This window comes from Oncorhynchus keta, chromosome 27 (assembly GCF_023373465.1).
Source record: "Oncorhynchus keta strain PuntledgeMale-10-30-2019 chromosome 27, Oket_V2, whole genome shotgun sequence".
In the NCBI taxonomy this organism is placed as follows: Eukaryota; Metazoa; Chordata; class Actinopteri; order Salmoniformes; family Salmonidae; genus Oncorhynchus; species Oncorhynchus keta.
Window position 1 is genome coordinate 45,253,916 of NC_068447.1, and position 23,848 is coordinate 45,277,763.

The 23,848-nt window shown below is 42.1% G+C and overlaps 1 protein-coding gene and 1 long non-coding RNA gene across 2 annotated transcripts in view; both read right to left on the bottom strand.

The window, feature by feature from the left end:
• Window positions 1–21,116, bottom strand: part of LOC118360188 (beta-citrylglutamate synthase B-like) — a 33,662-nt gene extending 12,546 nt beyond the window's left edge. Inside the window, exons 1-3 of the mRNA XM_035739429.2 lie at window positions 19,663–21,116; window positions 10,879–11,109; window positions 2,812–2,898 (exon numbers count right to left, since the gene is read on the bottom strand). Of these exons, the coding sequence (XP_035595322.1) occupies window positions 2,812–2,898; window positions 10,879–11,109; window positions 19,663–19,825 (481 nt within the window). The 5' untranslated portion in view covers window positions 19,826–21,116. The remainder of the gene's footprint in view (window positions 1–2,811; window positions 2,899–10,878; window positions 11,110–19,662) is intronic.
• On the bottom strand, window positions 5,522–10,867 carry LOC118360191 (uncharacterized). The gene is made up of 3 exons (XR_004820823.2): window positions 8,477–10,867; window positions 7,903–8,014; window positions 5,522–6,198 (listed from the first exon to the last, which is right to left on the bottom strand). It is a non-coding gene; the product is annotated as an uncharacterized LOC118360191 (long non-coding RNA).
• Window positions 21,117–23,848: the final 2,732 nt, after the last annotated feature.

The window sequence follows — 23,848 nt, forward strand, 5'->3', positions numbered from 1 at the left end:
TGAGAGACGCAGACTCGACCACCCTTGCGGTTCCCCTCTCTCCACCAGGATTCTCTGCCTCTAACCCTATTACGGGAGCTGAGCCACTTGCTTACTGGTGCTCTTCCATCCCGTCCCTAGCAGGGGTGCATCACTTGAGTGGGTTGAGTCACTGACATGATCTTCCTGTCCGGGGTCGGCGCCCCCCTCGGGTTCGTGCTGTGGGGGAGATCTTTGTGGTGTAGCAAGTGGTGGTTTGAAGATATTCCTCTAGTGGAGTGGGGGCTGTGCTTTGGCAAAGTGGGTGGGGTTATATCCTGCCTGGTTGGCCCTGTCCAGGGGTATCGTCAGACGGGGCCAGTGTCTCCCGTCCCCTCCTGTCTCAGCCTCCAGTATTTATGCTGCAGGGTAGCCTAGTGGTTAGAGTGTTGGACTAGTAACCGAAAGGTTGCAAGTTCGAATCCCCGAGCTGACAAGGTACAAATCTGTCGTTCTGCCCCTGAACAGGCAGTTAACCCACTGTTCCTAGGCCGTCATTGAAAATAAGAATTTGTTCTTAACTGACTTGCCTAGTAAAATAAAGGTAAAATAAAAAATAACAAAAAATAGTTTGTGACTGGGGGCTATGGTCAGTCTGTTATTTTTGGAGTATTTCTTCTGTCTTATCCGGTGTCATGTAGGAATTTAAGTATGCTCCCTCTAATTCTCTTGCTCTCCCTTTCCCTCCCGGAGGACCTGAGCCCTGGGACCATGCTTCAGGACTACCTGGTCTGACGACTCCTTGCTGTTCCCAGTTCACCTGGTCGTGCTGCTGCTCCAGTTTCAACTGTTTTACCTGCGGCTATGGAACCCTGACCTATTCACAGAACGTGCTGTTTTCGACACTCTCTCTCTATCACACCTGCTGTCTCTAACTCTTAATGCTCAGCTATGAAAAGCCAACTGACATTTACTCCTGAGTTGCTGACCTGTTGCACCCTCTACAACCACTGTGATTATTATTTGACCCTGCTGATCATCTATGAACGGTTGAACATCTTGGCCATGTACTGTTATAATCTCAACCCGGCACCGCCAGAAGAGGACTGGCCACCCCCTCAGAGCTTGGTTCCTCCTAGGTTCTTGTCTTTCTAGGGAGTTTGCTTGCTGTTTGTGACATTGGCTGATGTAAAAAAGGCTTTATAAATACATTTGATTGATTTGGCCCGAATGCCAAGCGTCACATCTAGAAGAAACCTGGCACCATCCCTACGGTGAGGCATGATGATGGCAGCATCATGCTGTGGGGATGTTTTTTAGCGGCAGGGGCTGGGAGACTAGTCAGGATCGAGGCAAAGATTAACAGAGAAAACCTTGATGAAAACCTGCTCATGACCTTAGACTCGGGCGAAGATTCATCTAACAGGACAACGACCCTAAGCACAAAGACAACATAGAACTGGCGACAGGACAAGTCGCTGAATGTCCTTGAGTGGCCCAGCTAGAGCCTGGACTTGAACCCGATCGATCGAACATCTCTGGAAAGACCTGAAAATAGCTGTGCAGCAACGATTCCCATCTAACCTGATAGGATCTGCATCGAAAAATGGGAGAAACTCCCCAAATACAGGTGTGCCACGCTTGTAACGTCATACCGAAGAAGACTCGAGGCTGTAATTGCTGCCAATGGTGCTTCATCCAAGTTCTTAGTAAAGGGTCTGAATACTTTGTAATTTTTATAAATTAGCAAAAAAAAAAAAAGTTTTTACTTTGTCATTATGGCGTATTGTGTATAGATTGATAAGGGAAAACACTTTTATCAATTTTAGAATAAATATATGTATTTCTAGAACTACAACCCTAAACCTAAATGCTTGTTCTAAGGCAACTTATTACAATTCTCTTTCTCACAAACATGAGCAAGCTCACAAATGCATTTCATACACCCTCTCTCATTCACACACACACACACACACACACACACACACACACACACACACACACACACACACACACACACACATACACTTTCTCATTCTCTCTCTCTCACTTTCTCATTCTCTCTCTCTCACACACAAACACAAACAAACAAACAAACAAACAAACAAACAAACAAACAAACAAACAAACAAACAAACAAACAAACAAACAAACTTTCAAACAAACAAACAAACAAACACACACACACAAACAAAAACAAACAAACACACACACACACACACACACACTGAGTCTTTATTAGCCTTCGTAATAATGTAACAAAATGTGAAAAAAGTCAAGGGGTCTGAATACTTTCTGAATGCACTGTAGCTTTTTGGGTGGGGCTGATTTGTTTGTATATACAAAATCAAACTTCAGTGGCCGTTTGCCTATGGCGGTTCTAGGGTTAACAATGCCCTTTCTTGATAGACTATCTATGCTCTGTCATTACCCACAGACAATGGGAGACCAATTAAAGTGTCAATGACTATGAATAAAAAGTTGATGGGCCAGGAGGCCTCTGAAATAGCTAAGGTTCAATCTCTTTCCTAACTTGACATTAGTCAAAAACTTCTCTGGCAATCCTACTCTAAATGAGAAGGAAAGTTGAAAAATCAGCGAGTATGATAAAAATGGGTTTAAATAAGCAGTCGATGATTTGTACTATGTGCTTTCCTTTTCACAATGACAATCACTTAGCACCCCTTTGTTAAATTCCTTTTATGGGTGGACCGAAGTGCTGTTGGTCACGCACACGATGGTGGAAGAGGATTCGAGAGGCAGTTTTGCAAAAAATGAGAGGCCTGGGCTGGTTTTAATATTAAAGAGAGAAGTGAGAGAGGTGAATGGAGAGATGATTGCGGTCAGACTAACCTCTGTGACCACGTGCGTTCTTCACCACCACAGGGTAGCCCAGCGGTTCCGCTTCATCAATCATCTTGCGGAAGTTCTCGTGTCCTCCTACAAATAACACAAGATACACACGTTACAATTTGTCCAATGATCAAACTCTCTCCATTACCATCTGTGTAGCTCAGTCATTTGACTGTGCAAAATGGGGTTTGTTGCTATAGGAACCATGTTCTGACTTGTGAAGCAAGGAATGATTGCCATTGGGTGAGGATTGCTGTGGGTATGTCATTCTTTGTTCAAGGGATATTTCAGTATTTGGGGTAATTTCATACTTACCCAGAGTCAGATGAACTCACAAATACCATTTTTATGTCTATGCATGCAGTTCTAAGGAAGTTGAAGGCAGCATATCATTAGCTTACCGCAATTGCTGGAAGTCTATGGGTATCTACTATCCATCTCCTGGGAAATAGACCTAACTTCTCCAAATCTGGGTGGTCGGTCATTTATAAAAACTTAAAGCTATACACAGTAATCAATATTTTATACATTAGAATGTCATTTCTGATGATTATCAGTAAAATTGACTATCAACTTCCTCAATTACGGACTACTTTGGGTTATTTTTAGTAGCTTGCTCACTTGCTTATTGGCAAATCATCATAATAACATGATGATTTGCCAATAATAATAACATTTGATGAATCATGTCGGACTTTGAGGTAGAAGAAGAACATATTTATTCAGAGGCATATTTGTTAGAGACGGAATTTAGGAGGGAGGGGGAATCAGCGGAGTCAGTAGACGAGCTAGCAGAAGCGGTGGCGAGACCCTGGCCTGAGGGGGACGGCAGGGCATATCAACCAACAAAGAGTGTTTGTGCTGTGCTGAGTGGGGCTTGATACTCTACATGACCAAAAGTATGTGGAAACTCTTTCAAATGAGTGGATTTGGCTATTTCAGCCATACCCGTTGCTGACAGGTGTATAAAATCGAGCACACAGCAATGCAATCTCCATAGACAAACTTGTCAGTGGAATGGCCTTACTTAAGAGCTCAGTGACTTTCAACTTGGCACGTCATAGGATGCTACTTTTCCAAGTCAGTTCGTCAAATTTCTGCCCTGCTAGAGCTGCTCCGGTCAACTGTAAGTGCTGTTAATGTGACATGGAAATGTCTAGAAGCAACAACGGCTCAGCTGCAAAGTGGTAGGCCACACAAGCTCACAGAACGGGAACGGGTGTGCTGAAGCGCGTATAAATCGTCTGTCCCTCGGTTGCAACACTCACTACCGAGTTGTAAACTGCCTCTGGAAGCAACGTCAGCACAAGAACTGTTCGTTGGGATCTTGATGAAGTGGGTTTCCATGGCCGAGCAGCCTAAGATCACCATGCAAAATGCCAAGCATCGGCCTGAGTGGTGGAAACGCGTTCTCTGGTGTGATGAATCGCGCTTCATCTGGCAGTCCAACGGACGAATCTGGGCTTGGCGGAAGCCAGCAGAACGCTACCTGCCCCAATTCAGAGTGCAGACTATAAATTTGGAAGAGGAGGAATAATGGTCTGGTACCGTTTTTCATGGTTCGCACTAGGCCCCTTAGTTCCCGTTAAGGGAAATCTTAATGCTACAGCATACAATGACATTCTAGACGATTCTGTGCTTCCAACTTTGTGGCATCAGTTTGGGGAAGGCCCTTTCCTGTTTCAGCATGACAATGCCCCAGTGCAGAAAGTGAGGTCCATACAGAAATGGTTTGTCGAGATCAGTTTAGAAGAACTTGACTGGCCTGCACAGAGTCCTGACCTCAACCCCATCAAATACTATTGAGATGAATTGGAACGTCGACTGCTAGCCAGGCCTAATTGCACATCATCAGTGCCCGACCTCACTAATGCTTGTGGCTGAATGGAAGAAAGTCCCCGCAGCAATGTTCCAACATCTAGTGGAAAGCCTTTCCTGAAAAGTGGAGGCTGTTATAACAGCAAAATGGGGGGGGACCAACTCCACATTAATGTCCATGATTTTTGAATGAGATGTTCGAAGACCATGTGTCCACATACTTTTGATCATGTAGTGTATCTACAGCGACGAGAGCGGCGCACCCAGAGACTAACAAACCGCAAGGACTTTTATGCTTTCTTCAAACCTGGATTCTTCTGTCCCAAAAATAAACTGGAAAAAGTAGCCCATACATGCTGGACCAAATGGACAACTGTCTATCGAGTGACAATACTCTTGCTTGTCCCAGCACACGGTAACAAAATATAAAATATCTATTAACTTTTGTTTTATAATTTCATTCTGATCAAATTAAATTGTTTCCTGTTATTAAATAATTTGGCTCAAGCTACTCACACATAACAACTTAGTTGTTCTTAGTCAATACAGGCTGGTTGCATATCAACTGGTGTTGGAGTAGGCACTGAAGGGCTATAGACTGGGACCAGAAGTCATGCATTCACGTGTTGTTTCTGCCATTCGCCTCAAATATCCTTCGCCCACATGAGTCTACATGGGATTCAAGAAGAAAGAGGATGTAATGATTTAGCTTCACAGACAGATATTGCCAAACTAATTTAGACAAATCGCTTTAATAAATGCTGTTTGAACCAGTACAACTTATTTTGTTCCAATTCTGTCAAATCACTGTAATAAATTCCATTTAGTTAATATCTACTATAAGTTATTCATTACAGTATGAGAGTTGTGTGAATGAAATATAGGAGTCAAGTCAATGTTTCAGTAACATTTTAATATTAAAGGTAAAGACCTATGTAATAACATGACAATCGATGAACCGGCAATTATTTATTTTATACAACACAATGCAGATCACTGCACATAATGTACAATACACAGTATAGACAATACATTCACACAATTCACAGCAATAAAAAGTAAATATACAATAAAATAGATGGTACAAAGTAAGTATAACGGTAGTCTAAAGTGAATGGATTTTTTTTCCATTAAAGATGCAGACAGCTAATGACCAGAGGCTAACAAATGATGTTACAATAAGTGTATTAGGTAGTAGTGCAAGGAGGACCATGTCAGTTGGGGGTGTCAGAATAGCCCCAAGTGTACTTGAATCTTGATGTGTGTGCTGCAATTGTCTATCAGAGCTAAGTGTTTTGTTACTTGTTGTGTTTGTGTGGACCCAAGGAAGAATAGCTAATGGAGATAACAGTAATGACCTCCTCCTTGCTGGGTTTTTGCATGGGGTTATGTTGGCAGCCAAACGACAGCCTTTTCCACAGGATTTGGGCTCCAAGTATTTGTCCATTCGTCTCTGCAGGATGCTCTCCATCAGGTCATCCCTGAATCTTTGAGCGGTGGGTTGATATATCAGCCGTGCAATCCACTGTTTTGATTGTTTTGGGTAGACAACGTTGGATCTTGGAGTGCCTGAAATGCGGCAAGAGAAGACGATAAACCAGTGAATACAATCTAAACACAAGGAAGTTGTCGTACATATAAAAATAACATATGGGACACATCTTGCTTTGCTACATTGCAATCAGGCTGGATGCAGTTGATGAGATTAGTGTATATCCACTACATATACAAAAGTATGTGGACACCCCTTCAAATTAGTGGATTCGGCTATTTCAGCCACACCCGTTGCTAAAAGGTGTATAAAAATCGAGCACACAGCCATGCAATCTCCATAGACAAACACTGGCAGGAAAATGGCCTTACTGAAGAGCTCAGTGACTTTCAACATGGAACCGTCAAATGTCTGCCCTGCTAGAGCTGCTCCAGTCAACTGTAAGTGCTGTTATTGTGAAGTGGAAACGTCTAGGAGCAACCATTGCCTCAGGCGCAAAGTGGTAGGCCATACAAAATCACAGAACGGGACCGCCAAGTGCTAAAGCTCGTAGTGCGTAAAAAAGTGCGTTAGTCCTCGGTTACAACACTCGCTACAGAGTTCCAAACTGCCTCTGGAAGCAACGTCAGCACAAGAACTGTTGGTCGGGATCTTCATGAAATGAGTTTTCATGGCCAAGCAGCCGCACACAAGCCTAAGATCACCCCGTGCAATGCCAAGCGCCAGCTGGAGTGGTGTAAAGCTCCCCACCATTGGACTCTGGAGCAGTGGAAGTGATGAATCACATTTCACCATCTGGCAGTCCGACGGACAAATCTGGGTTTGGCGGATGCCAGGACGTTACCTGCCCGAATGCATAGTGCCACCTGTAAAGTTTGGAGGAGGAATAATGGTCTGGGGCTGTTTTTCAAGGTTCGGGCTAGGCCACATTTGTTACAGTGAAGGGATATCTTAAAGCTACAGCATACAAGCACATTCTAGACGATTCTGTTCTTCTAACTTTGTGGTAACAGTTTGGGGAAGGCACTTTCCTGTTTCAGCATGACAATGGTTTGTCGAGATCGGTGTGGAAGAACTTGACTGCACAGAGCCCTGAACTCAACCCCATCAAACACCTTTGGGATGAATTGGAACGCCGACTGCTAGCCGGGCCTAATCACCCAACATCAGTGCCTGACCTCACTAATGCTCTGGTGGCTGAATGGAAGCAAGTCCCCGCAGCAATGTTCCCACGTCTAGTGGAAATCCTTCCCAGAAGAGTGGAGGCTGTTATAGCAGCAAAGAGGGAACCAACTCCATATTAACACCCATGATTTTGGAATTAAACTTTCAATGAGCAGGTGTCCACATACTTTTGGTCATGTCGTGTAGTCAGGCCGGAGCACACTAGAAAAGGGGAGCCTCTGAGCACACTTAAAAGGGAGCACCATCCCCCAGAGAAACCCCCCACTTTCCCCAAATCAACCAAACTATTCTGGAGGGGCTACCTGTCCTTTTGTTAGAATTAATCTGTCTGGACAGGCCAATGATTACCATCCCAATATATATATATTTTTTTAAATTGTACCTTTATTCTACTAGGCAAGTCAGTTAAGAACAAATTCTTATTTTCAATGACGGCCTAGGAACAGTGGGTTAACTGCCAGTTCAGGGGCAGAACGACAGTTTTGTACCTTGTCAGCTCGGGGATTTGAACTTGCAACCTTTCGGTTACTAGTCCAACGCTCTAACCACTCTTACCCTGCCGCCCCAGGCATTGATGGCATATTTTGAGTACTTACCAACAACTGTTGAGGCTTGTCCTCTATTCTGGTTCTGAATGCGATGTTACTTCAGCAGACATGGAGTCCGTTCCTTGTGGACAGTCCACAGCAGGCACGTCATCTATCTCAACTTTAGTGAAAAATAAAGGAAAAGGGTACAGGAAATGTTGGTATTCATAAGCAAACGAGAACACATTTGAAGAAAGCCATAATAGCTGTTTTGTTATTGTGGCATGCTGTCACCTATTACATAGCTACCACCATAAAGTCAAGCCAATTTATTTGTTTTCTAAAGCATGTGGAAATTGTATAATTAGGTGGAAAGTGTTTAAATCAATTTGAATAAAGATTAAAATAATGGCACCACACAAGTTTTAATAATGAAAGGACATCACATAGTTTTGTGAATTTTCAGTTGTTTTGTTGTACTCAGCTATACTTCGGCTTTGAGAGGAGGGCATTCCATTAAATGTAATGGATGACATGGACAGTTTTATCTACAAGACAATTGACAGGCCTATCACATTTTATCATGAGAGCAGCTAGCTCCTACTCAATCAATCAGATACTGTTAGATCATCATCACACTTACCTCATTCTACTTTGTTCTGGCGTGCGTAGAATGACCACTGTATGCGTCAGGAAACGTCTCATCTTATGGCTCGTCAGTTCATCCTCTAAAAAAATGTCAAGAGCAAACTAGCTACAACCTTTCTTGAGGTCCTTGGTCAGCGTTGTCTATATTCACGGCAACTAGCCATAGTTTAAATTAGTCCGGATTATTCAATGGAAGTTTGAAATATTATAGCCGACCACTTCCTTGGTTTGTTATTGCAAGCGGTTACAACACACCCACAAACCATTTTCAATATTGGACTAGTGATGGTAGTAACCCATGTCTCACCACACTCTACTACATGTGCTAGCTTGCTGTCAATGTAACGTAAACTAGCCAATAGCGTGAAAATACTTCCAGCAGTGTCAACAATATTCACAGTCATGGCTGCGAGGTAAAACTATAGTTTTGGACTGTTGATGTACTCGTTCTTCTGTGGGTTTTACAATTGACGTTCTCTTCTCACACGTTGCCTACTTGATATATAGCTAGCAAACTTGTTCAGAACTGCCGCTGTCCGGACGTCTCAGCTGGCCAGCTCACACAAGCCCATCCTTGCGCCCACCGTCACAGCGGATTAATAAAATGCGTAGTTAGGAGAAAATAGTTCCAAAAATAAATAACTATAATTAAAATACTACAATTTCATATGCTTAGAGTACAAAGTGCTAATTTCCCTGCTTTTAAGAGAAGATAGCTAGTAAATATCCATAGACTTCCAGCAATTGCGCTAAAATAACGATATGCTTGCTACCTTCAACTTGCACGCATACACATAAAAATGGCCTTTCTCTCCGTAAATAGGAAATTATCCAAAATACCGATGTATCCTTTTAATACTTGGTTGTTCTGCCGTCTCTGACTTTTCATATTACTATATCTAGTAATACGTCGAATTCAATTGACCAGCAGAACAATTTCTGACATTTAAACGCCATCTGGAGAGCAAAATCTGCTTAGTTTTGCTGTCTGGGCCTGAACTAATGTGGAATATTGAACACTGCAATTTTTGGGTGCTCTCTGTCTGTGGTCTGGCGTTTTGACAGAAGACCAGATGTGAGCTGCCCTGCACATGCCTTCTCCAAAAAGCACACGTCCACACTCTGCTGTGAGACAGAGTGAAAGAGAGCAGCAGCAAATGTCAGGCCCAGCTCTACCACGTCACCGGCTGTTACGGCAGGAGAGCCAGAGGAGGTTAGGGGCAGCGGGGAGGGATTTTTTTATTTGTCCAAGTCATGATGGTTGGTGGAGGGGCGCGTTACATAAACACTCCGGTCTTTTTGTAGTCTGAGGAGTGTTAGGTTGCCCTCACCAAAATACAAAGCACTAGATTTTTGCAGTGGCACTAAATATATTAAAATACACCTTTCATCTCTGCTTTGGTTTAGTCTTAAAACAAAATAAAAACACAACGAGTGTGGTTTTGGCGTACAGGCCTCGTTACCTGCCTGTATTATTCCACATCCTGCTTTGTCCAAAGCAGAGAAGTCAGAGATTCCAGGCAAAATGTGACAATATTTTTTTTTTAGTGTTTGAGAAAGTGATGATGACAGAGGGGACTGGATGGGTCAAATGCTTTTTCTTTTATGATGCATACTTAAGATCAACTAGTGTTAGCATATTTGCTAGCTACATGGCCGTGTGAAGAGGGGTGCTGAGACATTGGGGGGGGCTAATAAAGGTCCAGTGGACTACTTTTTTGAAAATAAATATGTTTTTCTTTCATTTATAATGATTTGTCAGGGGGTGCTGTAGCACCCTCAGCGCCCCCACTTCACGTGGCTACGGCAAGCTAGCTAAGGAGTGCTTTGTGGTTAGCTAGCTTGGAGGAAGTATTTAGTGTTGTGCGCATTGGGTCTGTGCACTTCCCATCCCATAGCCTACATTGCATACGTAGTGTGACTGGTTCACCATGGATTTACGGAGAAAATGCCCTCTTTTCTCATTTTATTTTTTTGGCTACCCCAAGTGGGGTTTGTGCTCTCTGATTGGATCAAAGTCAAGTTTTTGGCCACTGACGAGCCTTGCTAGGTTCGTCTCTACCGGGTCGGCCCACAGCAGGTACCGCTTTTGTTCAAGCAAGAGAAGGAACGGCCTCCCACTGTGATAAGTACTTTTCTGCAGTCTATCAGCAGTGAGATTCTCTGTGTGTTTCATACCTTACCCACTCGACCAGACTCCGGTCTCTTGGGTGACTTAAGTTAATCCTGGTTGTAGAACTTTGTAAGGACACTCTCAGACCAACTCAAGTGCATTCAAAAGCATGATTGGCATATATCCAATACAAGAATACACCGAATTCATTGTCCCTGCCCTTAATACACTGGATTTTCTAAGCTCAGGAATCAGGAATAATATGACCAAGCTTAGTAGCTCACCGTAGGAGAAGGTGTCAGGGAGTGGGACCCCATGGCCGGCCAGCTCCTGGAAGGTCCAGAACTTGTTGACGCAGTTGAGGATGGCCTGGGGCCGGTTGACCAGCCGGCATCCCATCTTTTCCAGGTGGCGTAGCACTGTGATGTCGCTGTCCGACTGCACCCAGGGGGTGGGGACTCGCACCACCGCCACCTGAGGGTAGGACGTCACCACCTCCTGCTCGACCCGCAGACCTGGAGAGGGAATGAGAGAGAGTGAGAGGAGAGAGAGAGACAACATAGGTTTTTAGCGTGAAATATTCCGAATGTCACATTTCACATACCGTAAAGATTTAAATGAAATGCAGTCTCAAATTGTCCCTTTTTATTAGCCGGGCAACGACACACTTTTCATCAAATAAAAGACTGTTTCAAATAAACAAGGTTTAATTCAGTAATGACTTTAAAAATAAAAAAAATCATCTGTTTTAATCGCCAGTAAGAACTGCTAGCCATTAGCTGCTAACAGCTGAGAACAGCTAGCTAACTTGCAAGCACAAAAACCGTCAACAACTTTGGAAGTACGGAACCCTAGAAATCAGATGATCGCCCTTTTGTGGTCGCTTTAACAATGTTTACATATCTTACATTACTCATCTCATAGGTATATACTGTATTCTATACTATCTACTGTATCTTAGTCTATGCCGCTCTGACATTGCTCATCCATAGATTTATATATTCTGAATTCCATTCCTTTACTTAGATTAGTGTGTATTTGGGATTTGTTGTGAAATTGTTAGGTATTACTTGTTAGATATTGCTGCATTGTCGGGAACTAATATCACAAGCATTTCGCTACACCCGCAACAACATCTGCTAAACACCTTGTATGTGACAAATACATTTTGATTTGAAGTAAGAATTGACAAAAAATGTACAGTCAAAGAGGAGAATAATTATGGTCAAGAAAAGTTTGATATTTTTTATTAGAGGCATACTAATACAAAAGAAACATGACCGCGTGTAAATGATAACACATTAGTGCGCGAAATGAAGAAATGTATTAAAATGCTGGAAGTGAAGGCTGGAATTAAACAATTAACTATGCAAATTAGTAAAAACTGTGCACATTAAAGAATTAGATGCCTAGCTCAAATAGAAGCCTGTCTCTAATAAGCGCCTATTGTGTTCAATGATTTAAGTAAATAAACGCCCTAGCTATTAATTTAATTTTTATGGTAGTTTCATCTAGACATCATTGGATATTATTGATTAATCATATGAACAGTCTACACTTTCACTAATGTCAAGAGAACATATTTCATTGATAACATTTTGCAGAGCAACTCTGGTAGCTACAGTGGCTTGCATGTATCGCACAACAACCAGACAACCTAAAAATAGCGTCTGTTTAGAACGTTCGTGCCACCAGTCCCTCCCGTGTCATATTAGCATCCCGCAAACAACCCCAGAAATCTGTTCCCACAGCACCAACACGTAGGCCTAGACAAGTTGTGAGTGGATCCTGCTGTGTTTGATAATGACGCAGGGCCAGTCATTATCGAGCTGCTCTGGATGTGTGAGCTCTGAGCTGGCCCTGTGTAGCAGAGGTGTGGGTCCAGGCAGGGTAGCCTAGTGGTGTTAGTGCTTCAGTTGGACTGGGTCCGGCCCGTGTCACTCACATCACACCCTGCTCACATCCACATGCTCCCTGTGGCACTGCCAACTTCTCTGACCTCAAGGCCAAGAGTCATCGCCCCAGAGGAGCACAGATCCCCAGCAGTATACTTAATACAGCTTAAAGTTCAGTGCTTTCTCCCAATATAGGAAGGTATAAGCACATTAATTGTACCTTTATTTCAACAGGGAGTCCCATTGAGACAAATGCCCAGCATTTTACACATTAGAATACAAACAGTTAATTAAAATACACAAAAATCTAAAACAAAACCATAGATACCATCTACATCTCTCAGCTATCAGATCTATAGTAAATACCTTAAAATGCCCGAGCGGCACCAGAACACCCAATTTCAACAAGCTATGCAGAACCAACCCTGCAAACATGTTTTATAACTCATGTAGCCAGTCTTAAGCCTGGGAGATTGACTGAACCTAAATACACATAAGAGCTTTCTACAATCATACACGCAAGAGGTGCTACCAGCACCTATTCTCTGATAGATTTTGCACCAAATTTGTTTAAAGTATACAAGAGAGCGGCTATAAATAGCTATCTATAGATTGCATACATATGTGTATTTATATTGACATAGTTTACGTGTTTGAACGTTGTTATGCTCAAGGTTACATTCTCACTGTGAGATTTTAACATGGCCGATTTATGCCGATTACATTGCATTCCACGAGGAAACTGCGTGGCAGGCTGACCACCGGTTACGTGAGTGCAGCAAAGAGCCAAGGTAAGTTGCTAGCTAGCATTAAACTTATCTTATAAAAATTAATGACCAAAGGCTCGTATTTCTGTGTTTATTATATTAAAATTAAGTCTATGATTTGATAGAGCAGTCTGACTGAGCGGTGGTAGATGGCAGCAGGCTCGTAAGCATTCATTCAAACTTTACTGTGTTTGCCAGCAGCTATTAGCCATGCTTGATTCACACGCGGTTTATGACTTCAAGCCTATCAACTCCTGAGATTAGGCTGGCAATACTAAAGTGCCTATTAGAACATTCAATGGTCAAAGGTATAGGAAATAAAAATGATATAGAGAGAAATAGTCGACACGTCACAATTCCTATAATATATATAACCTAAAACTTCTTAACTGGGAATATTGAACCACCAGCTTTCATATGTTCTCATGTTCTGAGCAAGGAACTTAAACATTACCTTTTTTACATGGCACATATTGCACTTTTACTTTCTTCTCCAACACTGTTTTTGCATTATCTAAACCAAATTGAGCATGTTTCATTATTTATTTGAGCCTAAATTTATTTATTTCTGTATTATTATAAAGATAAAATAAGTGTTCATTGTTCATTCAGTATTGTTGTAATTGTCAATATTATAAAAAAATATATATATATATATATAAAATAAAAAAATTGGCCGATTAACCCATACCAACTTTTTTTGGTCCTCCAATAATCGGTATCGGCGTTGAAATATCATAATCGGTCGACCTCTACAACTAACAGTTCATTTAGCCCTACTACCAACCATTTTAATTCCGTAAAAACAACAATAAGGAGACATGCAGAGAAATATTAGCAACAGCACAACATGGTGGAATAGAAAGAAAAGCAAAAAAGTGAGCAGCATTCGATGAAGGGATGAAAAGGAGAGGTGCTGTGCAGCAAGGTTTGCAGTAGGTGCTTTGGCCCAGCACCTCAGCGGGAGAGACAGATGGGGTGATGGGACGTGAGGAGAAGCAGGGGCAGGAGAGGAGGGAAAAGGGGGGCTTGTCACTGACGCTTCACTATTTGCTCCACTGTGACCAGCTTTTCAGCCATCTTAAGATCTACGCTCACTAAAGAGACAGCGTCAACACTGGATTGACAGAGGTCAGTGTCGGAGGCACACAAACAAAGAATAGGTGACATGCTTCTCAAATACTGGCTCCTGATGCTTGAGAAGTCACAGAAAGAAGGAAGGAGATGGGACATTTTTGGTTCAAATGATGGTCAGAGATAAATGCAGCAGGACAATAGAAAAGGATGGAGATGTATGCATAAAGAACTGCAGGGGAGGTGGGGAGAAGTGTATGTATGTGGCAGGGGATGAGTCAGAAGTGGAAAGTGTTTGTTTAGGAATAACCCTGCCTGTCCCCCCCTCCTCTCACTCTCAGTATTCAATTGGGGAATTCACTCACTGCACCCCCATTCATACTGATTTGATTGTGCAGCCGTTGAGCGAGCCATGCTACAATGAAGTATCAAAGGACACTGGCCAAGACAGTATTCGGCGTCCACATCACTTGTGTCGGTTTCCAAGGCAACTACACAGGTCACATGGAGAAACCCTGATTAATCTGTTCGCATCCAGTGCGCTCATAGTACTGTCAGACAGTCATTTTGAAAACATTTACAAAATGTTCTTATAACCCTCTATTCCCTTTGACAGAAGGACCATTCGGGCATATAGTGTTTCCAATCTCTAGTGACAAAATGATGTTTACGGCCAACTAATCTACCAGTCATCTTTCCGTGTGCAGGGCCTTCCGTCCCCACGGGTGTTGAACTGTGTTATTTTAGTTGTGTCTGACAGGGCTGACTGGCTCCATAACTGCTGAGTGGGGGGCTCCCATCCCGCTCTGGCATTCTGTGCATTCCGCCGTGATGTCACAATACGGCTGGGCTGACATGCCAACACTCAACGAGCTTTGCCAGCCCTGGCCACAGCATTGGCACGGGCCAGGCGGGCACCACTTCCTCTGGGGAAAGGGTGGGTGACTGGCTGGCTGGACACTGGTCTGTCTTGTCTAGCGACAACACAGCCACGTAGCCACGTAGCCGACACAAACACAAACACACACACACACATTAAACTGTGATACTTTGATACTTGTGATACTGCGATACTTACACATTTTCAGCTGTTGACAGATGGTGTGTGGACTTTTGCAATGTTTATGTGAGAAATTACCATGCATTGGTGCATTTCAAATGTGTTGGGACTGGGCCTATTAAGCAATTGTATACAATCATTTAGAGAATAACCTATTGAGTTATTCCTTGCAAGAGTCTGTCTCTTGTTAGAACTACGATGTGATTCACTCATCTCCAATAATAATCAACATCTCAGTTGATGTTCTTTATCACAATATGTGCTATAGGAGGTTATTTATTGTGCTTCAGGTCTATTTAGCTGAAAACGCCCTCAATCACACACTGTGATTAGGCTGCTACTGAATGTGCTGCTGCTGGCCCTGTCAGCAAGGATCAAGCTGGACCAAAGGAAGTGTGCAGGACTGTTTTGCTCGCAAGGGGAGGGGTATGGATGTGGGTACGCAGAACCATGAGCCTCTTTTTTGTGGCCCCTATCTCCATCAAAATTGCCCATCCCTAATGTAACCCAACCAATACCATACCAATGCATCAGCTGATGGCGTACGGTGTATGTCATTTAATTTCATGGGCCAGGTTTCAATCCTAACTGGTTGGTATTGACAACAACGCCTCATGTGTTCTTAGGCAGGATTTGAAGTGACATTAAGATGTGTTTTGTGACACACAGGGACGGCTTCGCCTATGCACTGTCTGATTGATTGGAGAGGACAGCATCCATGAGGTAGTGAGTGTTTCCTTTGGTATAATAACCATTAATGCCCTGCAGCCTCATATCTATCTAGAACTATGTAAACTGCTTTGCCAAATACAGAGTCCTAATATGCAAATGCACCTTTTCCCATCACTTGAGAGCAAGCAAATGAGTTGTCGTGACACAGCTCGCTACAGTGGGAGAGGAATTATCAGTCTTTTGACCGCCAGGGCGTTATTACATCACGAGATAAAAAAAAAGAAACTCATAAAAACTGATAATCTCTCCCTGACCTGCCATGTCAACTAGCATACGACCTTAGTATACCCTTCAACACTTTATTAAATCGGCTAAAAGTGTTGTAAACAAAAAGATAACATGAAAGTAGCTTATTTCTTTCTATATCTGTTCATAAAGGAAGGATTAAACACATATCAACCTATAATCTAAGCATTTCACTTCCAAATACAGACAATGGGGATCATTATCCAAGCTAAATACAGCCGAATGCTGACACTATATTGGGAGACAAGTGAACTATCCATTCAACTTCAGCCATAGGCTAATAAAAAGAGGTGGAATACTACACTGACTTCTCTGTTCCCTTCTAAAAACCAGCTGAACCTATTCTTCAGGCAACTTGATGTTTCCTCGCACATTGCTCTTTGCCATTTCCAAGGCACGTTTGTCCTTCATTGAATACAAGATTTTACAGCTGACAATGTCTTGGGAAATAGGCTATTCCCATGTATCAAATGATTTTAGTTTAAGCTAAAACAATTGAGCAAAAACGGCCTTGCCAAAAGCAGAAGTGTTCATATGCCCACATGGGAAAGCTGTTATAGTTCAGCATAGTTCGTCAATTGGGAGTCTTTCCTCAGTGTTCGATGCCATGATTAGGATTAAAGAAAGATAGGGAATTCCATCCTTGGTCTATTAATGATGCATCTTGTCTCACATCATATGACTGCTGGTGGAAAATCACAATGTGTTAAATTGGCCATCGCTCATGAGATCCTGTCCTATTGCCTTTTCTATAATATTATGGACATGTTATATTTGTCTAGCATTGACAAGTGTGTTTGTGTGGCCTCCACAAGGAAGGCCAAATAATCATTAATCAATTCATAACCTGTCTTCCTCGTGCACAACTCTTTATTTCTGAATCATGGGATGTGAGATTCCTTTGGCTGACCATTGGGTTTGGCAGTGGACATAATAATAATAATTTGGTGGGTGCTTCTATATGTACCATTTCCAAATATTTGTCCTATTTGTAAATGTGTTTTTTTTGCATATCCCAACTCCCCCTGAGACACCCTAGGACAGTGGGGTCAAGGCCAGATTCTTCCGTTATCAACGTCAGTGTCAGAGGAAGGCCCAAAACATTGTCAAAGTTTCCAGCCACCCAAGCCACAGACTGTTCTCTCTGCTACTTAATTTAGTTTGATAATAATCTCATAATGATCCACCTGAACTGTGGGTTTCACAGGGTTGATGGGATTGGTTGAATGGCTTAGTGCGAAAAATGGTTTAGTGTGACCTAAAGCTGCCATTATGGCCAAACTCTCCAATGGCAGTTAATCTGTGATGTCAACACTAACGACTAAAGCCATATATGTAGATCTGGGGCCAGCTGGGATTAGAGGGCAGGCCCTACAGGACACAACCCTGCTCCAGTTGTAACTCTGGCTAACCTAGACAGCTGTCTATTTATCTACCTATCTAGGCCAATAGTTCTACCCTCCCTTCCTCCTGGGTTTCTCACAGATTATCCAGCATTGAAGACTATCTACCAATTAGGCCATTGTTGAAGTGGGTGTCTGACTCCTTGCGAAGAGCATGGGCCAATGACAAACTGAGTAGTTTTGACTTTAACACCATTTTTGTAAGATAAGTGATGTAGGTTGTGTACATCGCTAGCCTATCTCGTTTAAACTGTTGTAGAGTAGCACAATCGACACGTAGCCTACGTGGAGGATTAGGAGAGAGTACACTGGTTAACAGATTGGACGTGCTCCATTACAGGTGAAGAAAAGGCTTCTGGATTTGGATGCCGTTCCCAATCTCACATTTCAAAAGAGACAGCCCCCCCCCCCACCTCCAGGTCTGAGTCAGCTTGCCCCCTCCCCCTCTCCAGTCAATGCCAACATGTAAGATGTGCTATAAAACAGCCTGCCACTTCATTGAGCTAAATGCCCCCCTCCCAAGCTCATGTCTCACTACAAAATTCCAAGGGTCTCTTGTTCTTCCAATATGAACCTTCATAGCTACAAATCAAACAAAGCTCATTGAATCAACCAACCCAGGATATGACAATTAAAGCCCGTTTTTTGGACAAGGATTCTAATATTCTTGTCCAAAAAAGACTCCAACCATTTACCTTTCCACATTGTTCACCTAAAACACATTTATTTGATTATTTATTTAACTAGGCAAGTCAATTGTGTGCCGCCCTATAGGACTCCCGATCATGGCCGGTTGTGATACAGCCCGGGATCAAACCAGGGTCTGTAGTGACACCTCTAGCACTTAGATGCAGTGCCTTAGACCGCTGCACCATTCGGGAGCCCCAAAATTCAAAGAATAAAAGCATAAATTACTTTGTGTATGCTAAACTGCTTATATTAATGATGCCCAATAGTTTGTTTTATTATCAGTTAATGTGATAAACTTGTAACTATTGTTTTACTTGTTCCACCAGCGCTCCAGTCTGTGTTATGATGCCTCTGTTGTCCCTGCATGCAAATGCCTCGTAACAAACCCAATTTCGACTATTTATTAGCAATTGTTGGCGCGTGCATGACAAAAGAGAAGGCAGCTAAGAATTAAACAATCAAGCTAGCTAAACCCACTACAAACGTCACTTAGCTAATTACAAATCATTGAAAAGTGCACTACGTCCTCTGCTAAAGTTACAGCTTAAATGCTTCCGTCTAATTCGGGTGAGTGTTAGCATAGCTTTGCTGGCCCATGAAGAATAGCCTGTATAGCCCTAGCCTACATTGCTAGCTAGCCACTCTCTTTGTATTGCGATGCGCTGTTCACAACAACTATCTAGCATAACGTTAGCTGGCCAATTATTCTACGGCCTACTGTACATAGATAGCTATGTAGCTAGCAAAGTACTGTACATCTCACCTCCGGATTTGGTATCGTGGAGTTAAGGCTTTGTATATAGCCAATATTATCGCAGTGTTTACTCCTACGCATATTTCCTATTTGATAAAGTAGCTATTCCATGTAGCTATTGTTTTGCCTTGGCATCATTCATGCAGTATCCCTGTGTGAGTGAAAACTCAAGGCTGTCTGGAAACTAGGTTAGGCGGTCACCGTCACACTGTTAGCTAGCTAACCAGCAGCTCGCGCTGGGAAACTGTGTGTGTGCTGCTTGCTGAACAATACAGTCTACTGCAAAACTTGGATAGTGGATACACTAACGTAACACTGAAACACATCCAATAATAGACAACAAAAATACACGATTCAACCCCAATTCAAAACAGTAAATCGTATAACTATATAATGACTATTGTCTTACGGTAGTGTATGTACAACTTCAAATCTAGTGATACTTGCCTAATTGTCCCTCGCTGATGGTGAGCACGATTTGGTCCATGAGAAGAGAGCGGAATTCAACATCCTCCTCGGAGCATCGCTGTTTCAGAGCCCGAAGGATCTGAACTTGCGGATACTCCTGATGGATACGCCGGTCGGTCACAAACCAAACTCGAGAACACATGTTTATATCGAACTGTGTCGTGCCGATTAAAAAAAATTGGAGTTAATACACAGCTGTGGCCGAGGGGGCGGCGGGCGAGCGAGCAGGATCCTGGTCAGAGCGAAGGGAATAATAAAGATGCTCACACAATAGAGTGCAGCTACACGAACAAGCAATGTGGAGGGGGAAAAGCAAATACCACGATTGAGTCTGTTCGTTTAAATGGAGTCGACTAATTACTCGATTTCTACTTGCGTCCCTTCATTTGCAGGCCGTTATTCCTGGTCCCATCCGATCCAACATCCCGCTGAATCATAAGCACCACAAGACAAAAGCGGTGTAACTCCACTACACTGTTTATAAGGGCGTTCTCATCTATATCAGCAACAATACTTGTAGCACTATTAGCTATGGCTCCTTGCACTTGCAGCCCTTTAGGGCAAACAAAGCGTGTGCAGTATTGCTTCGAATTCTCCGCTCATCGAATTCAACAGCTAGGCCTGCTATCCAGTGAACGCGGCAGCCGCTTGGCTGAATAACACAATTGTGGTAGCTGTATGATTATCGAAAAAAAGAAGGTTGCTGCTTGTATACCCACGCTTGTTTGGTCTGATTGATTAGCTGTTGGCAGAATGGACCTGTACGGCTATCCACGAGGATCGGGTGCTGAAAAGGTGCACGTTTGTTTCCAGTTCTGCGTATTTCTTCAAGCACGCGCTTCGTTTACAACAAAATTGTCCGCGTTCCCCGAAAATAGATGGAGAATGATAATCGAGTTTATGTCATCATACCGACCAATCGCAGCTTGTCAACCAACGGGTGCATTGATAGGTGCATTCGTTTTAGCTCACTCATGACACTGAATGGGCCAAGTTCGTGTATTTTAGACAATTGGATTGGTTCTAAAATAAACCCCGGGGCGCCGGACGAGAACGAATGTACCCGGGGTTATTGTCCAATCAGGAGGCTGATGCTGCGGAGGCTCGCAAGGCATGTGTGCGGATGAGAATGCTTGACTTAACATAGGGGTGTGACCAACGAGGGCGCGCGGATGCTGTGATACACTGCAAGTCAAAAGGGGGGAGTACCACGAGTTCGCGCATCACCCAAACCGGTTCATACCGGGTGCTGCGTGGAGGTTTGGTAAAACTCCTCCGTATTCACGTTTGAGATGCTGAAATAAATGCCAGAAATTATAACATAGCTTAAACAATCGTATGGCCAAAATGGGTTTCTTAGCTGTAGCCTAATCGAAACATTGATCGACAGCCTACATTATAACGGTCCGCAGCCTGTTTAGCTCCGCAAAAGCAATGCAATATCCGAAGAAGGGCGTGTATACCGTTGTGAAGCAGGCAAGAATAACTAGGAACTTCCTGCTGACGGATTTTTGGAATTAGCCATATAAATAATAATAATTTATTCAATTTATATAGTGCTTTTCAAATCATCTCAAAGCACACAAAAATACATGTAATTTAGAAAAACAACACCACAACATCATGAGATGGACAGTCATTAGAAAGTTCATGGCTTGAGTAGTCAAGCGAGAAGAGAAAGTCTGGGAGGCAGGTCTCATCGAGGTGTCTCGCTGTCTCTGGCTTTTCTGTGGTAGAGCTCATTCAGATGATAAATTAATAAATAGGGCAAAATGATGGAAAATGTGCACAATTATCTATATATGTTATAGTAATTATCATACAAACTAATAATTAAATAATTAAATGTATTTCTATAATAAATCTTGTGATTTTTTTATTTATAAAAAAATGTTTTGTGTATGTACTCCTATCATTTATTGGACTGTACATAATTGCCTGTATGTTGTGTCGAAGTAAAAGGTGGGTCCAGTCTACTCAGGAGCACATATACTTTCCAAATGGAAAGACAGCGGCCAATCAGCTTAAATGCAGTATGTTTTTCATATTGTAATACTGTTGTTATCATAATAACTATCTAGTAGTCAAACGATATTGTCAATGATATAATATTAATTGTGCCACTAAGGTTATTAACAAAAAAAAATCTAAATCTGCTAACATTTTCAAATAAAATGTAAAAAAATGTTGACCATTTGTTTTATTTCACACCATCTTCATTGCAGGACTTTTATTTTGAAAGGAAATCGCAGAGGTCACGGTCTTATTCTTGCTTGGTCTTGCTTTTTCTTGCTGGCTTCTCAGAGGTGGTGTGTATAATATGGTCAAAGATGGTGGAAATATGAAGTTCACTCAGGCTGTTGACCATTAGAAAAAAATTGTCAGTTCCGATCTACTTAACCCCTAGACACCAATGCAAAGCAGCTGGGTCTGGTCTATTTAGTTCATCGACTTTCATTGAACCAGAAAAAAAACTTTTTGAGTAGGGTGTCTTGCTTCCTCTTCCGTTTCTGGTTTAAAGAAACAAGATCTCATGTAGTTTTTCTGGTTTTTGTAGGCCACCACACTTCAGATTATGTGCATTTGTTTACAAAAAAAAGCATTAGCTCTAAAAGCCATACCCTAGTTTCATTAAAAATCTGCGGTTTCCAGCTAAAATAGTAATTCACAACATTAAAAATGTCTACACTGTATTTCTGATCAATTTTACGTTATTTTAATGGATGCTTTTCTTTAAAAAACAAGGACATTTCTAAGTGACCCCAAACTTTTGAACGGTAGTGTCCTGTACATTTGACTAAATGTTTTCGTTTTGTGATTTATAGCAGACAATCATGGCCAGCTTCTTGAACACCAGGTTTTATATTTTACTATCTTCATTATTTTGACATGGGTGATAAGCTAATGGCTAAATAGTTATTGGAAAAGTGTCTGTTGAAACTTCTTACCAAGAAATAATAATTCCTAGTCTAGAGCGTCCTCTAGTGACATAATACTGGGTACAACATTGGCCTTGTCTGAATTTCATTCTGTGCCCACTAGGGTTGGGGTCAATCTGTATTTGAATGGCTGTTGGTCATTCATGGCCATGAACCAGTATCCTTAAACTTGTCTACTATGAAACAGGAAAAGTGCACTATATTTAAAGACATTGTGAGTTAAATGAAGAATGGCTAGGTCCTACATCCGAACCTGGCAGCGAAATTCAATTATTTTGGCTAAAGACAATGTAGAATCATAGAAAACTCTGCATTCATTCCCTAGAGTCTAAGATGTTGGGGGTGGGGAGGGGGGATGGGAAAAAATACAGAAAAAAATGAATCACAAGAAACAAGGTTTTGAATTGTCTGTCCTATATCTAGGACATATAAGAAAGCTCGGGATTATTTTAGTATTTATTTTACACATATTTAACCCCTTTTTTGGGGTAGGCACAAAACTGCCTCCATACTTCAATTAATTTTTTTAAACTGGTACCGGTTTCCATGACACTTGTGAAAAACGGAGAACACCATCCTGTTTGTGAGAATCTCCCCTTTCAACATTAGTTTGTAGGTCAAACCGTTCGGACGATACAGATGTTACTACAGATGTTTTCGTGAGAAGACCCATTTTCGCGATGTCTGATGGTCTGACAAACACCCACTCTCTGCCACCTTTCACCACAGATGCGGAAGTGTGACACTGGCAAATAAAAGTGGATTGAAACCCATTCAATAAAAAAAAAAAGATATCTCTAGCTAAAACTGACCAATTTGGATGGGGATTTTTTGTTATGTAACTTAGATTTACACACCAGTGCATCAATCGACTTTAACTTGCTTTTATCTGGATAAACATATGGGGTGTTTTTTCATAGTCTTCCCTCATTTGAACTAATATTAATTAATGCACAGGTAATAAGCCATTTGTATTTGATCCCTGGTCTAACAAAGCCAGGGTGTGTTTAAATTCAAGAACTTCAGTTGACTTTGAATGCATTTTCCCTCCCAAAGCTTTCTTTTTTTCCTGAGACACAAACTGGGGGCTTATGGTGTATAGCAATGGGTATACACTGAGTGTACAAACATTAGGAACACCTTAGACAGATTCACAGTCGGGGAAACATGGGAACAATTTAATTTTACTGTTCCTGAGAATGCTAACAGTAAAGACATATGACTTA